General features: G+C 44.4%; 1 protein-coding gene across 1 annotated transcript in view; it reads left to right on the top strand.

The window, feature by feature from the left end:
- LOC141106908 (uncharacterized) overlaps positions 1-15,781 on the top strand; it is an 81,794-nt gene that overhangs the window by 41,819 nt on the left and 24,194 nt on the right. The window contains 7 exon segments of the mRNA XM_073597838.1: positions 7,470-7,538; positions 7,823-7,946; positions 8,063-8,160; positions 8,274-8,415; positions 9,609-9,706; positions 9,816-9,957; positions 12,933-14,762. Coding sequence (XP_073453939.1) covers positions 7,470-7,538; positions 7,823-7,946; positions 8,063-8,160; positions 8,274-8,415; positions 9,609-9,706; positions 9,816-9,957; positions 12,933-14,762 — 2,503 coding nt within the window.

Genomic DNA, 15,781 nt, shown 5'->3' with positions numbered 1-15,781 from the left:
CCGAGACGACCAGAACGCGGCGGGAGGGGGGCCCTCTCCTGCCCCCGATAAAATCGATCTTGTGGCGAATCTGCCGTGGAGACCACTTTTATCATAAAGCGGACCGCCCACCATTTCAGAAAATACCAGGGTTATGGCAGCTAGGATTGACACCTTCCACTGCCCTACTGACACCGTCCACTGCCCTACTGACACCGTCCACTGCCCTACTGACACCGTCCACTGCTCTACTGACACCTTCCACTGCTCTACTGACACCTTCCACTGCTCTACTGACACCGTCCACTGCTCTACTGACACCTTCCACTGCTCTACTGACACCGTCCACTGCTCTACTGACACCGTCCACTGCTCTACTGACACCGTCCACTGCCCTACTGACACCGTCCACTGACCTACTGACACCGTCCACTGACCTACTGACACCGTCCACTGCTCTACTGACACCGTCCACTGCTCTACTGACACCGTCCACTGCTCTACTGACACCGTCCACTGCTCTACTGACACCGTCCACTGCCCTACTGACACCGTCCACTGCCCTACTGACACCATCCACTGCCCTACTGACACTGTCCACTGCCCTACTAACACAGTCCACTGCCCTACTGACACCGTCCACTGCCCTACTGACACCGTCCACTGCCCTACTGACACCGTCCACTGCTTTACTGACAACGTCCACTGCCCTACTGACACCGTCCACTGCTCTACTGACACCGTCCACTGCTCTACTGACACTGTCCACTGCCCTACTGACACCGTCCACTGCTCTACTGACAACGTCCACTGCCCTACTGACACCGTCCACTGTTCTACTGACACCGTCCTCTGCTCTACTGACACCGTCCACTGCCCTACTGACACCGTCCACTGCTTTACTGACAATGTCCACTGCTTTACTGACACCGTCCACTGCCCTACTGACACTGTCCACTGCTCTACTGACACCGTCCACTGCCCTACTGACACCGTCCACTGATCTACTGACACCGTTCACTGCCCTACTGACACCGTCCACTGCTCTACTGACACCGTCCACTGCCCTACTAACACAGTCCACTGCCCTACTGACACCGTCCACTGCCCTACTGACACCGTCCACTGCCCTACTGACACCGTCCACTGCTTTACTGACAACGTCCACTGCCCTACTGACACCGTCCACTGCTCTACTGACACCGTCCACTGCTCTACTGACACTGTCCACTGCCCTACTGACAACGTCCACTGCCCTACTGACACCGTCCACTGTTCTACTGACACCGTCCTCTGCTCTACTGACACCGTCCACTGCCCTACTGACACCGTCCACTGCTTTACTGACAATGTCCACTGCTTTACTGACACCGTCCACTGCCCTACTGACACTGTCCACTGCTCTACTGACACCGTCCACTGCCCTACTGACACCGTCCACTGATCTACTGACACCGTTCACTGCCCTACTGACACCGTCCACTGCTCTACTGACAACGTCCACTGTTCTACTGACACCGTCCACTGCTCTACTGACACCGTCCACTGCTCTACTGACACCGTCCACTGCTCTACTGACACCGTCCATTGCGGGTTACCTGCACTGAGCCATAGACTTCTGTTATCACCTGAGAGTTACATGCACTGAGCCATAGACTTCTGTTATCACCTGCAGTTTTTCTTTGGTTTTCGTTCAGGAAGTGCACACCTGCAGGATAAAATAGAAGTCTATGGCAAAGTGCAGCTAAACCACAGGAAAGCCACAAGTGTACTGCGCTGCACCCATGGTGTGGATAAACCACAGCGCATTAGTGTAGTAATATAAAAAGGACTTGTGTCCTTTTACACCCCCCATCCTCCAATCCGATCTGCGAAGAAAAACAGAAGAGGATCTGTCTCCTTCCGTCTGAGCGGATCGGAAGGCACATAGATTAGAGCGGGCTTTGTCTGTGTCCGCTGAGCATATGCAAAGTGGACACAGACCTGTCATCCGCCGGCTCCGCTTATTGTGGCCCGCGACCAGTTACCAAGTTGCTTAAGTGGCCCTCGCTGCAAGCTGCCTTTATTTTGCTCAGCAACAGCTGTGGAGCCAGTGTGTATGATGAGGCCACAATGTAGTGCACTGGGAACAAGATTAGAGATTTTTTGGATAACATTCTGGTGTCACTTTGACTTTGGATAGAAGTAACGGGTGCGTTAAAATTGGTCTTTGGGTGTCGGTGGCGCCTTCCCATCTTAACCCTATAGAGGTACTCTTGATGTAAGCAAGAATTTGCCTTGCTGTAAAAAATTGCAATGATATGCACCTGGCAGACAGGTGCAGAAAAATTGGTCTTTAGGTGTTAATTGTGCCCATGAAACTTATACCAATAACATTCTTCCGGATGAAATGATTGAACACCCTCAAAGCTAGGCAGCCTCAAAGTCCTGCCGAGATATCACATCCCAAAAAGACTTAATTAGTGACATTGGCATCAGGGGCTTCATAGCTGGTAATCCAGGACTGATTCATTTTTATAAAAGTCAAACGGTCCACGGAGTCTGTGGACATACGTGTTCTATGATCAGTAACGAAACCTCCTGCAGCACTGAATTCCCGTTCTGAAAGCACGCTGGATGCAGGGCAGCCCAACAACTCAATAGCACACTGGGCAAGTTCTGGCCAGTGGTATATTCTCATGACCCAGTAAGCCAGTGGATTGTCAGCTGGAAAGCTCTCCGTCTCTGTTTTGGCCCCGAGGTAATCGTCCACCATATGATGCAGACGCTGCCGACGGGATGTGGAAGCTGACAGCCCTGGGCGGCGAGGACTAAAAAAATTGCAAAATGCCTCACTTAGGCGGACGCCTTTTCCAACGCTCCTTTCTTGACAAACGGAAGACGCAAAACGACGTTTTCCACCACACTGTAACCTACTATAGTCAGGAAAAACGTTCAATAAAATCCTCTTTAATGTGTCCTCAAGAGATTTTATCCTCTGCACTCTGTGGGGACGGGATGAGTTCAGAGACCTTCCCCTTATAAGGGTGGTCAAAGAGGGTTGCCAACCAGTAATCATCCTTCTCCTTTATGCCACGTATTCTTGGGTTCTTTCGCAAGCTTTGAAGCATGAGGTTGCCCATGCGCCTCAAATTTGCAGAGGCTTGAGAAGCAGACTCCTCGGGGTCACGCAGGATGACAGCACTCGTTGACGGCCCTCTGCTGCTTGTATGACCGCTGCAGCATTCCCAAAGTTGAGTTCCACCTGGTGGGCATGTCACAAATCAGGCGGTTTTCGGGCAGGTGGAATTCCCCGCTGAATTTCAGCCAACCAAGCACTGGCTGTGTATGACTGCCTGAAATGGCTACATACTCTTCTGGCCTGCTTTATTACATCTTGCAACCCTATGTACATACTTAGGAAATGCTGCACCACCAAATTGAGGACATGTGCCAGGCATGACACATGTGTCAACTTTCCCTGTCTAAGGGCGGACAGGAGGTTTGAGCCATTATGGGACACCACCATTCCTGGCGCCAGCTGGCGTGGTGTGAACCACCTCTGGGCCTGTCCTTGCAGAGCTGCAAGAATCTCTGCTTTGGTGTGGTTCCTGACACCAGCTGAAGCACTGCATGGCACCTTTTAGCCTGACTCTGGGAAAAGCCCTTTGAACGCTTAGGGGGTACCTGATGTTCATATGACAATTCTGCAGAGGAGAGCATGGAGGTGGCGGAGGAGGAAGGGGTAGAGCTCACAGGTCTGGCATCATCACCACCAGCTGTATGGAGATGTGGGGGCACAACAAGCTGCAGCACTGAGCCCTGTCCTGCATCCTTTCGAGTTGCAAGGAGTGTTACTTAGTGTGCCGTGAGTGAAATATATCGTCCCTGCCCATGCTTGCTGGAACACGTGTCAGCAGTAAGGTGGATTTTATAGCTGACTGCCTTGGCCAACGATGCCAGAACATTCCCTTCCACGTGATGGTAGAGAGATGGAACGGCCTTACATGAAAAGTAGTATGGACTGGGAACCTACCATTGTGGTACAGCACATTGTGCGAATTCACGGAAGGGGGCAGAATCGACCAGGTTGAAAGGCAGAAGTTGGAGAGCCAACAGCTTTGACAAGCTTGCATTCAGGTGCTGGGCATGTGGGTGGCAGGGACTGTATTTTTTTTTCTGCTGCAGAAGATGGGGCAGAGAAATTTGCCGGCTACAGTCTACAGCTGGTGGTGTGCTGCTGCTAGATGAGCTGCTAGGACCTTGGACGCCCTGTGCTATACCATCATCCCTGTCAGTGGAGGCTGCTGAAAGGTAATGACTCGGTATCGCAGGAGCAGACTGAAGTGGGTAAGGAGGAGGAGGGACGGATTTGTGCCCCTTTTGTGTGGCTTTTAGGTGCTCTTGCCAACGGGCTGAGTGGTTGGACGTTAAATGCCTTGTTAGGCATGTGGTACCCAAATGGTTGGTGTTTTTGCCACGTTTGATGTGCCTGTGACACAGTTTGCAGATAGCAACAGTGCGATCTGCTGCAGATGTGCTGAAAAAGGCCCAGACAGCTGAGCTGTGGGGGTAGGGCCGGGAGATAACAGCTGCAGAATGTGATGGAATAGGGTGGCTGCTCTCTACTCTTTCTTGATGCCGACCTCCTTGGGGTTGTGCTGCCTCACCTTCAGTTTCTTCCTCTGCTCTATCTGGCACCCAAGTCACATCAGTGACCTCATCATCATCATCTCCATCTCCTCCATCTTCATCATTACCACTGGAGACAACTTGGCAATACGCTGCGGCTTGGGGAACATGAATGCCAATTTGTCTACCAGTGTTCCTCCCTCTCTCTAGGCTCATGTTCCTGTCATTCTCAACCTCAGAATCAGCATCTGAATCCACTAATGGCTGGGCATCATCAAGGAGCAAGTGGCTGACACTGTGGTCAAATAACTCAGCTGACTCCTCAATGGCTGATGTTAGGGCTATGGCAGGAATAGATGTGGACAAGGAGGCAGGTTTATCCACTCTGACAACTGCTGGGGAATGCACACTTGTCTCTGCTTGTGTGACAGAGGATGAGGAGGATGAGGAAGGTTTGGTAGGCCAGTCCACCACCTCCTCTGCATGCTGTGGCTGGAAAGCATGGGCAAACTCACTAAACAGAGGAAATGATGCCCTGCCTGAGGACTGACCACCACGTCCACCTTTGCCTGTGGACACATTTATTGCTGGCCCCCTTACAGTGCCAAGGGAACGTCTGCTTCTCCTTGTTGTTCTCCCAGGCATTATTGGGAGGAAGGGGGCGGTGCTTATAATCAAATGTAAAGGAGAAATTGAAATCTGTGCGTAGATGCACTTTAATTAATGTAAAGAGGTGTTTGGTGCCCTTTAATTTGAGTACTCACACTACACAGATACAATATAATATACTGCAATATAATGCGCCAAACGTACAGTGACGCACAGAACTATATGGCGTTAAACTGGCAGTAACGCACGCAAAACTATATGGCGTTAAACTGGCAGTATTGTGCGCAAAACTATATGGCGTTAAACTGTCAGTAACGCACGCAAAACTATATGGCGTAAAACTGGCAGTAACGCACAAAACTATATGGCGTTAAACTTGTAGTAACACACACAGAACTATATGGCGTTAAACAGGCAGTAACGCATGCAAAACTATATGGCATTAAACTGGAATTAACACACGCAACACAATATGGTGTTAAACTGGCAGTAACGCACGCAAAACTATATGGCATTAAACTGGCAGTAAAGCACAAAACTATATAGCGTTAAACTTGTAGTAACGCACGCAAAACGATATAGTGTTAAACTGGCAGTATCGCACGCAAAACTATATGGCGTTAAACTGGCAGTAATGCACGCAAAACGATATGGCGTTAAACTGGCAGTAACGCACAAAACTATATGGCGTTAAACTTGTAGTAACGCACACAGAACTATATGGCGTTAAACAGGCAGTAACGCACGCAAAACTATATGGCAATAAACTGGCAAGCATTAAACTGGCAGTAACGCAATGAAATAGACAGTGTTCAACCGTCACTACACTGAAGCTATCTGAACTGTCCCTACTCTTGCTATATACTAATGTCAAGATTACTGACACGATCTCACTACACTACACTGAAACTATCTGAGCTGTCCCTACTCTAGCTGCACACTATGAAAAGCTGAATGATGGTCCTCCTAGACTGACACTAAACTAATATTCTCCACTAACAATTGAAGCAAAAAAGCACAGTAGTCGAACAACCCGTTTGTTCGGCTGGTAAACGAACATCCGAACAACGAAAGTTTAGCCCGAACTTATGCTCGGGCCGAACTGTTCGCCCATCCTTATCCAGGAATACGAGGAGGATTTCTTGGACCAAAAATTGGTTGCTTTATTAATCATGACCAATTATGTCATATGCCTTTGCTGCGGGAGCTCCAGGAGAATAATCCGGATGATTTTCCGAATTGTCTATGGATGATGGACCCCTGCTTTCACCAACTCTTGGCATTGCTGACCCCCTATATTAAGAAGCAGGACACATGCATGAGGCTTTTATGTTATTTTTTGGTTGAATAAAGATTTGATTTGGTATATTGTCTATATTTTTGGATGCATAGAATGCACTTTTTGGTTAAGTTCTATTGGCAGATATCATGTCTAATTTTATATATTTTCTTTTTTTAATGCACAATAAAAAATTGTGGAGAATAAAACTTGGCTATGTGTTTTACCTCAAATGACAGTTTGGGAGTAGGCAGTTATATTTTAAAAAAAATACAATGTAAAATTAACAAGGGACACCAACATTGTATCTTTGATCTTAAAAACTACGGGATAATGGTGTTAACTTTGCCAAAAAAAAAACAAACAAGCATAATAATATTATTCTTGATATCACTAGAAAAAAAAGCCTTTGAAAATATATTTGGCAGAACTCCATCACTATCACCAGCAAAGCAGCTTCATTATTATCCCATTAAAGAAGAAGAGAATTGTGCGCTGCATTTCAAGATTTCAGAGTTTGCCGCGTTACGAATGTTAATTCTCCATTACGATCGCTAGTTTACAAGACTGACCGCTTCTGACTCTTCCTTGCTTCCGAGCATGCATGTTTGTACTTTGGACTTTTGTCCGACGGACTTGTGTACACACGCTTGGAAAATCCAACAACAGACATTTGTCCGCGGAAAATTTATAAGCCTGCCATCCAACATTTGTCCGCGGAAAATCCGACAACAATTGTCCGATGGAGCGTACAAATGGTCAGATTTTAGGCCAACAGTCTGTCATCACACAATTCCCGGCGGAAAATCTGATCGTGTGTACGAGGCTTTAGAACCAAAATCATTCATGTCTTCCATAGACTGGTCTGGTTGTGAGAAACGATTGTCCCACAGGTGTGCAGAAGTCATCTTCTTTGTGTTCTTCATGATGTGTCTACGAAGATTCCTCAAGTGGAATGCACAGACAGGAAGTGATGTCAGGTGCGGACAGGAAGTTCCGGGTGAGAGGTGAGTTGGGAGGAAGTAGAAAGAAGACATTGCTGGAAGTGGCAGCAGAGGAGGTAATAAGATATTATTGTTATATTTATTATACAGGATTTATATAGTGCCAACAATTTATGCAGCGCTTTACAATATAGAGAGGGGACAGTACAATTACAATACAGTTCAATATAGAAGGAATAAGAGGGCCCTGCTCAAAGGAGCTTACAATCTATTTTCTATTTACACCCAGTAACCCCCCACCCCCGTCATGTCCATCCTCTTCCTCCATAGTCACTGGGACATTATCCAGTAACAGACAAGGGATGTGTCTGGATGGTGACTGTGTCATTGTGTGTGTCAGGTTCCTATAAGGTGTCAGGATGTCACTGTCTATTTCTCCATGGAGGAGTGGGAGTATTTAGAAGGACACAAAGATCTCTACAAGGACGTCATGATGGAGAATCAGCCGCCCCTCACATCACCGGGTAAGAGGAGACTTTATTGTAAAGGAGAGAGCAGTACGGAGGATCCACCTAGATCCCCCATCATCTGATAAACACATAGAAACAATGTATTCAGTCAGTGTGTGTGTTTCCTACAGATGGATCCAGTAACGGGAACCCACCAGAGAGATGTCCTCCTCCTCTGTATTCCCGGGATTCCACACAGGAAGATGAAGAGATCCCTCACCATCATCAGGTAGATGGGACTAAACAACTAGAACTCAACAGAATGCTAAGCTATGGGTGGCATTCTTCTATGTAACTTCTTGTTCCTTTTCATCAATGCATTTTATCATCTTTGGGGTTTAGGATGAAGAACTTAAAGATATCAAAATTGAGGTTAAAGATGAAGAAGAAGAGACATTGGTGAGTGGAGATCAGCGGTCTATAGAGGAGGGAAATATGGTTATGGAAAGTAAACAAGAGGAATCTTCTCTACATATGGACACAGGTACCGTAAGTTAATAAAAACTAAATGCTAAAACAATTCACATTTTCATTTCACTTCTATGACTATAAAGTACTGTATGTTTTCTTCTAATTAGGGTAAGTCTGTGCTGTCCTTATTTAAAATAAAAAGGTCACATCCTTCTGTACAGGAAAAACTGAAAAACCCTAACTGTTGACAGCAAAAACATCATCGGCGCACCTTCTCCACTGCCTAATGTACTGTACACAATATAAAAGAATAATCTCTAGTTCTCACCGAAGGAAGACAATCATATTTACGGCACTACTCAATGTTCCCAACAAATAAGAAGGAGATACTGTATACATGTGGTTCTCAACCTCAGTCCTCAAGTTTTGGAAATTTCTCTTAGATAAAATAGCTGTCCAAAATACCAAACTATTGACTCTGATTTAAAGCACCTGTACAAGATAAAGGAAAACCTGCAAACATGGCCTGTTGGGGGTACTTGAGGACTGAGATTGAGAACCACTGCTGTATACCATATGAAAGGTCCATCCCCATTCCTTCATATAACGTCATGTTCCCAACAAATAAGGAGAAGATACTGTACACCATATGAAAGGTCCATCTCCATTCCTCAATATAATGTCATGTTCCCAACAAATGAGGAGGAGATACTGTACACCATATGAAAGGTCCATCTCCATTCCTCAATATAACATCATGTTCCCAACAAATAAGGAGAAGATACTGTACACCATATGAAAGGTCCATCTCCATTCCTCAATATAACGTCATGTTCCCAACAAATGAGGAGATACTGTACACCATATGAAAGGTCCATCCCCATTCCTTCATATAACGTCATGTTGTCAACCAAAGAGAAGGAGATACTGTACATCATATGAAAGGTCCATCTCCATTCCTCAATATAACGTCATGTTCCCAACAAATGAGGATATACTGTACACCATATGAAAGGTCTATCTCCATCCTTTGGTATGTTTTCATGTTTCCAAGAAATGAGGTGGAGGAAGGTCCATCTCCATACTCAAAGTGATAACGCAATCAATGCACATAAAAATGTAACATGGTGTGATTTGGGTGTATTGTATATTTTATCTGCTTTGTAATTTAAAGGAGAGAGCAGTACGGAGGGTCCACCAGGATCCTTCATCATCTGATAAACACATAGAAACAATGTATTCAGTCAGTGTGTGTGTTTCCTACAGATGGATCCAGTAATGGGAACCCACCAGAGAGATGTCCCCATCCTCTGTATTCCCGGGATTCCACACAGGAAGATCACACCATCCCTCACCATTATCAGGTAGGTGGGATTGAGAATAAAGACCTAAAACGATATGAGGTGACATACTTCTATGATATCAGTTGTTCTTTTTTTTTTACAAATGTTTTCTATCATCTTTGGGGTTTAGGATGAAGAACTGAAAGACATCAAAATTGAGGTTAAAGAGGAAGAAGAAGAGAGGTTGGTGAGTGGAGATCAGCAGTCTATGGAGGAGGGGGAGATGACTATGGAAAGTAAACAGGAGGAATCTTCTCTACATATGGACACAAGTACGTCATAAACACTAAATGCAGAAGCAGTTCACATTTTCATTTCACTTCTAGGAGTATAAATTATGTATTTATATTGTCACATAGGTTGAGAAAAGGTACAAAAAATAAATAAATGTGGCTGATGATCCATGGGTAGGCAGAATACCCATATATAGCTCAGTCTAATCTTCCCCAATTTGAAATAATTCCTTCCTGATCCCAAAAGGCAATCAGATAACTCTCCAGATCAATATTCTATCATGTTTTTTCCTACAACTATTATTATCCAATTTTATTTTATATAATAAGAAACTTATGCAGTCATTTTTTTTTCCAACAATATACAGAGTCATCTAGAACCAGACTTTTCCTCATCTGCACAGCTCCAAACATAAAGTGCCACTTCCGTATACAGGAGGTGAAACCTTTTTTTCTTTCAGTCATGTGCAGTTTATACCACCTTTGTTCAAAATAGAGAACATCACATCATTCTGTACAGGCTAGACTGGGAAACCTTAACTACTCACCGTAAGAACATCATCAATGTACCTACCCCACCGTGCAGCAATATATGATGAGTATAATTTCTACTCCTCATCAAGAGAAGATAATCATGTTTACCACACTACTCAATGTTTCCAACAAATGAGGAGGAGATACTGTACACCATATGAAAGGTCCATCTCCATGTCTCAATATAATGTCATGTTCCCAACAAATGAGGAGGAGATACTGTACACCATATGAAAGGTCCATCTCCATTCCTCAATATAATGTCATGTTCCCAACAAATGAGGAGAAGATACTGTACACCATATGAAAGGTCCATCTCCATTCCTCAATATAACGTCATGTTCCCAACAAATGAGGAGAAGATACTGTACACCATATGAAAGGTCCATCTCCATGTCTCAATATAATGTCATGTTCCCAACAAATGAGGAGGAGATACTGTACACCATATGAAAGGTCCATCTCCATTCTCAATATAACGTCATGTTCCCAACAAATGAGGAGGAGATACTGTACACCATATGAAAGGTCCATCTCCATTCTCAATATAACGTCATGTTCCCAACAAATGAGGAGGAGATACTGTACACCATATGAAAGGTCCATCTCCATTCCTCAATATAATGTCATGTTCCCAACAAATGAGGAGGAGATACTGTACACCATATGAAAGGTCCATCTCTATTCCTCAATATAACATCATGTCCCCAACAAATTAGGAGGAGATACTGTACACCATATAAAAGGTCCATCTCTATTCCTCAATATAACGTCATGTTCCCAACAAATGAGGAGAAGATACTGTGCACCATATGAAAGGTCCATCTCCATTCCTCAATATAACGTCATGTTCCCAACAAATGAGGAGGAGATACTGTACACCATATGAAAGGTCCATCTCCATTCCTCAATATAACGTCATGTTCCCAACAAATGAGGAGAAGATACTGTACACCATATGAAAGGTCCATCTCCATGTCTCAATATAATGTCATGTTCCCAACAAATGAGGAGGAGATACTGTACACCATATGAAAGGTCCATCTCCATTCTCAATATAACGTCATGTTCCCAACAAATGAGGAGGAGATACTGTACACCATATGAAAGGTCCATCTCCATTCCTCAATATAATGTCATGTTCCCAACAAATGAGGAGGAGATACTGTACACCATATGAAAGGTCCATCTCTATTCCTCAATATAACATCATGTCCCCAACAAATTAGGAGGAGATACTGTACACCATATAAAAGGTCCATCTCTATTCCTCAATATAACGTCATGTTCCCAACAAATGAGGAGAAGATACTGTGCACCATATGAAAGGTCCATCTCCATTCCTCAATATAACGTCATGTTCCCAACAAATGAGGAGAAGATACTGTGCACCATATGAAAGGTCCATCTCCATTCCTCAATATAACGTCATGTTCCCAACAAATGAGTAGGAGATACTGTGCACCATATGAAAGGTCCATCTTCATTCCTGAATATAATGTCATGTTCCCAACAAATGAGGAGGAGATACTGTACATCATATGAAAGGTCCATCTCCATTCCTCAATATAATGTCATGTTCCCAACAAATGAGGAGAAGATACTGTACACCATATGAAAGGTCCATCTCCATGTCTCAATATAATGTCATGTTCCCAACAAATGAGGAGGAGATACTGTACACCATATGAAAGGTCCATCTCCATTCCTCAATATAACGTCATGTTCCCAACAAATGAGGTGGAGATACTGTACACCATATGAAAGGTCCATCTTCATTCTCAATATAACGTCATGTTCCCAACAAATGAGTAGGAGATACTGTGCACCATATGAAAGGTCCATCTTCATTCCTGAATATAACGTCATGTTCCCAACAAATGAGGAGGAGATACTGTACATCATATGAAAGGTCTATCTCCATCCTTTGGTATGTTTTCATGTTTCCAAGAAATGAGGTGGAGATACTGGAATCTGGTAGTTATATGGTTTGAGCCCTTCTTTTAGCATGCTAACCGTCTCTGACTATCTCTTATGGCATGGTCACAGTCTCCAACCGTCTACTGTAGTATGTTCAAAGTCTGACAGTTTTCGGTAACATTACATACACTGAATATTATGTGTCACCCTTTGGTGATATTCAGGACGTTAATTAAGTTGACCATCACTGCTGTTCTCCAAATGAAGGGTCCATCTCCATTCTTTCATATGTTGTTATGAAAGGTCTATCTCCGTCTTTTGGTACGTTTTCATGTTTCCAAGAAATGAGGTGGAGGAAGGTCCATCTCCATTCTCACAGTAAAAATGTCATCGTGATTTAGGTGTATCGTATCATTTACTGCATTTGTATTCCTATTTTTCTGTTATAATTGCTTCCTGATTCCGTGCCAGAGCTCTTATAAATTATTTGGTGATGGACCAACATATATGACTCCTGAATGGAAGGTTATAACATTTAATGTTAAATTGTTTCTGAACAGGTGGACACAATGTCCGGAATACCTCTGAGGAACATCTCATTGTATCTCCAGATTATAAAGCAGAAGATAATAACATTGGACAATATTCTCCAGGAGGAAATCCCGTTACTCCAAATCTACATCTCAGACCTTCCCAATTGGGGAGATCAATGGATCCCTCTAATCCTGAGGAATCTTCTGATGGATCCCACACCAAGACTATAGGATCTCACAGTACAGATACTTCAATAGATCCTTCTATTCCCCAGAGATCTTCTTCAAGCCATGAAGGAGTTCACACAGAAGAGAGTTCATTGTCATGTTCAGAGTGTGGGAAACTTTTTAGTGACAACAGAGAACTTCTTAGACACCAAAAAAGCCACAGAGGGGGCCCTCTCTATTCATGTTCAGAGTGCGGGAAATGCTTTAACCACAAAAGCCACTTTGTTACCCACCAGAGAATTCACACAGGTGAGCGCCCCTTTCCATGCTCAGTGTGTGGGAAATGTTTTGCTCGCAAAAGTTCACTTGTAGTACACCAAAAGATTCACAAGATGGAGTTCCCTTATTCGTGTTCAGAGTGTGGAAAACTTTTTAGGGAAAACGGGGAACTTCTTGAACACCAGAAAAGCCACACCATTGGGCCTTTCTATTCATGTTCAGAGTGCGGGAAAAGTTTTACTCACAAAGGTCACCTTCTTACCCACCAAAAAATTCACAAAGGTGAGTGCTCCTATCCATGTTCAGAGTGCGGGAAATGTTTCGCTAGGAAAGGTCTACTTGTAGTACACCAAAGGAGTCACACAAATGAGCGCCCGTATTCATGTTCAGAGTGCGGGGAACTTTTTTGTGAAAACAAAGAACTTCTTAGGCACAAAAATAGCCACACGGGCGGGCCTTTCTATTCATGTTCAGAGTGCGGGAAATGTTTTACTCACAAAAGCCACTTTGTTACCCACCAGAGAATTCACACAGGTGAGCGCCCTTTTCCATGCTCAGTGTGTGGGAAAAGTTTTGCTCGCAATAGTTCGCTTGTGGTACACCAAAAGATTCACAAGAATGAGCTCCCATTTTCGTGTTCAGAGTGTGGGAAACTTTTTAGGGAAAATGGAGAACTTCTTGAACACCAGAAAAGCCACACAGGTGGGCCTTTCTATTCATGTTCAGAGTGCGGGAAAAGTTTTACTCACAAAAGTCACTTTGTTACCCACCAGAGAATTCACACAGGTGAGCGCCCCTATTCATGTTCAGAGTGTGGGAAATGTTTCGCTAGGAAAGGTTCACTTGTAATACACCAAAGGAGTCACACGAATGAGCGCCCTTATTCATGTTCAGAGTGTGGAAAATGTTTCGCCGAGAAAGGAAAACTACTTATACACCAGAGAAAACACACGGGTGAACGTCCCTATTCATGTTCAGAGTGCGGGAAATGTTTTGATCGTAAATGTAAACTTGCTGAGCACCAGAGGATTCACACGGGTGAGCACCCTTATTTTTGTTCAGAGTGCGGGAAACGCTTCGCTCTGAGAAGTTCCCTCGTAGTACATCAAAAGATCCACACAGATGAGCGCCCTTATTTATGTTCAGAGTGCGGGAAATGTTTCATTGAGAAAGGAAAACTTCTTAGACACCAGAGAAGTCACACAGGCGAGCGTCCTTATTCCTGTCCAGAGTGCGGGAAATGTTTCTTTCGGAAAAGTAAACTTGTTATGCACCAAAGGATTCACACAGGCGAGCGTCCTTATTCGTGCCCTGAGTGCGGGAAATGTTTTATTCGGAAAAGTAAACTCGTTACACATCAAAGAATTCACACGGACGATCGCCGGTATTCTTGTTCAGAGTGCGGGAAAAGTTTCATTCAGAAAACAAACCTGGTTAGCCACCAGGGAAGTCACAGGGGTGAGCGCAACTTCTTATGTTCAGAGTGCGGGAAATGCTTCCGCTTCAAAAGATCAGTTGAGACACACGAGAGAAAACACTCGACCTAACAACCGGTTTCAGGTTCAGACTGGTGTGTTGGGGGCGGGGCAAAAATATTCAGAAGTTTTTTCGGGTACACTTTGGTAGATTTAGGCCTTCAGGGATTGAATTCTAGTAATACGATCCTCTAAACATACAGAGATGACTCGGTCCCGCACTCACACAGACCGCACCATACAACTAAACTGTGCTAATACATGGCCAGATATGACAATACATGGACAACACTTCTTATTGGTTGATATCGGTTTCTGTACATTATTGGTCTGTTTCTTTTGTACTGAAGAAGCCGGCTTCTCATTGGTCCAACCAATATAAGATTTGATGTAGATTCTAGCTTCATTTTGTTAATCACCAATTCTGATTTTATAAAATAAAAAAGAAAGTACTTAACACTTCTATGGTCTGAGCGTTTTTTTGAAATTACTCAAATTCTTATATTATTGGTGATTAAAAGGCCCCCAGAGAGTCAGTTCACCCGAAAGACAGATTCCAGGGTTTGGATGATGACCGTTAACTTGACAGTCTCTTCTATCTCTCAGGGACTATTGATGAGATCTCTGAATGATATTTTGAGGTCTGTACACCTGATGTGCCCATTATGAGAGGTTCTCACCATCCCTGTGCCGAGTTTCCAGGTCTGTACACCTGATGTGCCCATTATGAGGGGTTCCCACCATCCCTGTGCTGAGTTCCCAGGTCTGTACACCTGCTGTGCCCATTATGAGGGGTTCCCACCATCCCTGTGCTGAGTTCCCGGGTCTGTACACCTGATGTGCCCATTATGAGAGGTTCCCACCATCCCTATGCTGAATTCCCGGGTCTGTACACCTGCTTTGCCCATTATGAGAGGTTCCCACCATCCCTGTGCTGAGTTCCCAGGTCTGTAC

This window comes from Aquarana catesbeiana, linkage group LG08 (genome assembly GCF_042186555.1).
Source record: "Aquarana catesbeiana isolate 2022-GZ linkage group LG08, ASM4218655v1, whole genome shotgun sequence".
Lineage (NCBI taxonomy): Eukaryota > Metazoa > Chordata > Amphibia > Anura > Ranidae > Aquarana > Aquarana catesbeiana.
The sequence above is the reverse complement of the archived record's forward strand: the minus strand, read 5'-3'. Positions and strand labels throughout refer to the sequence as shown.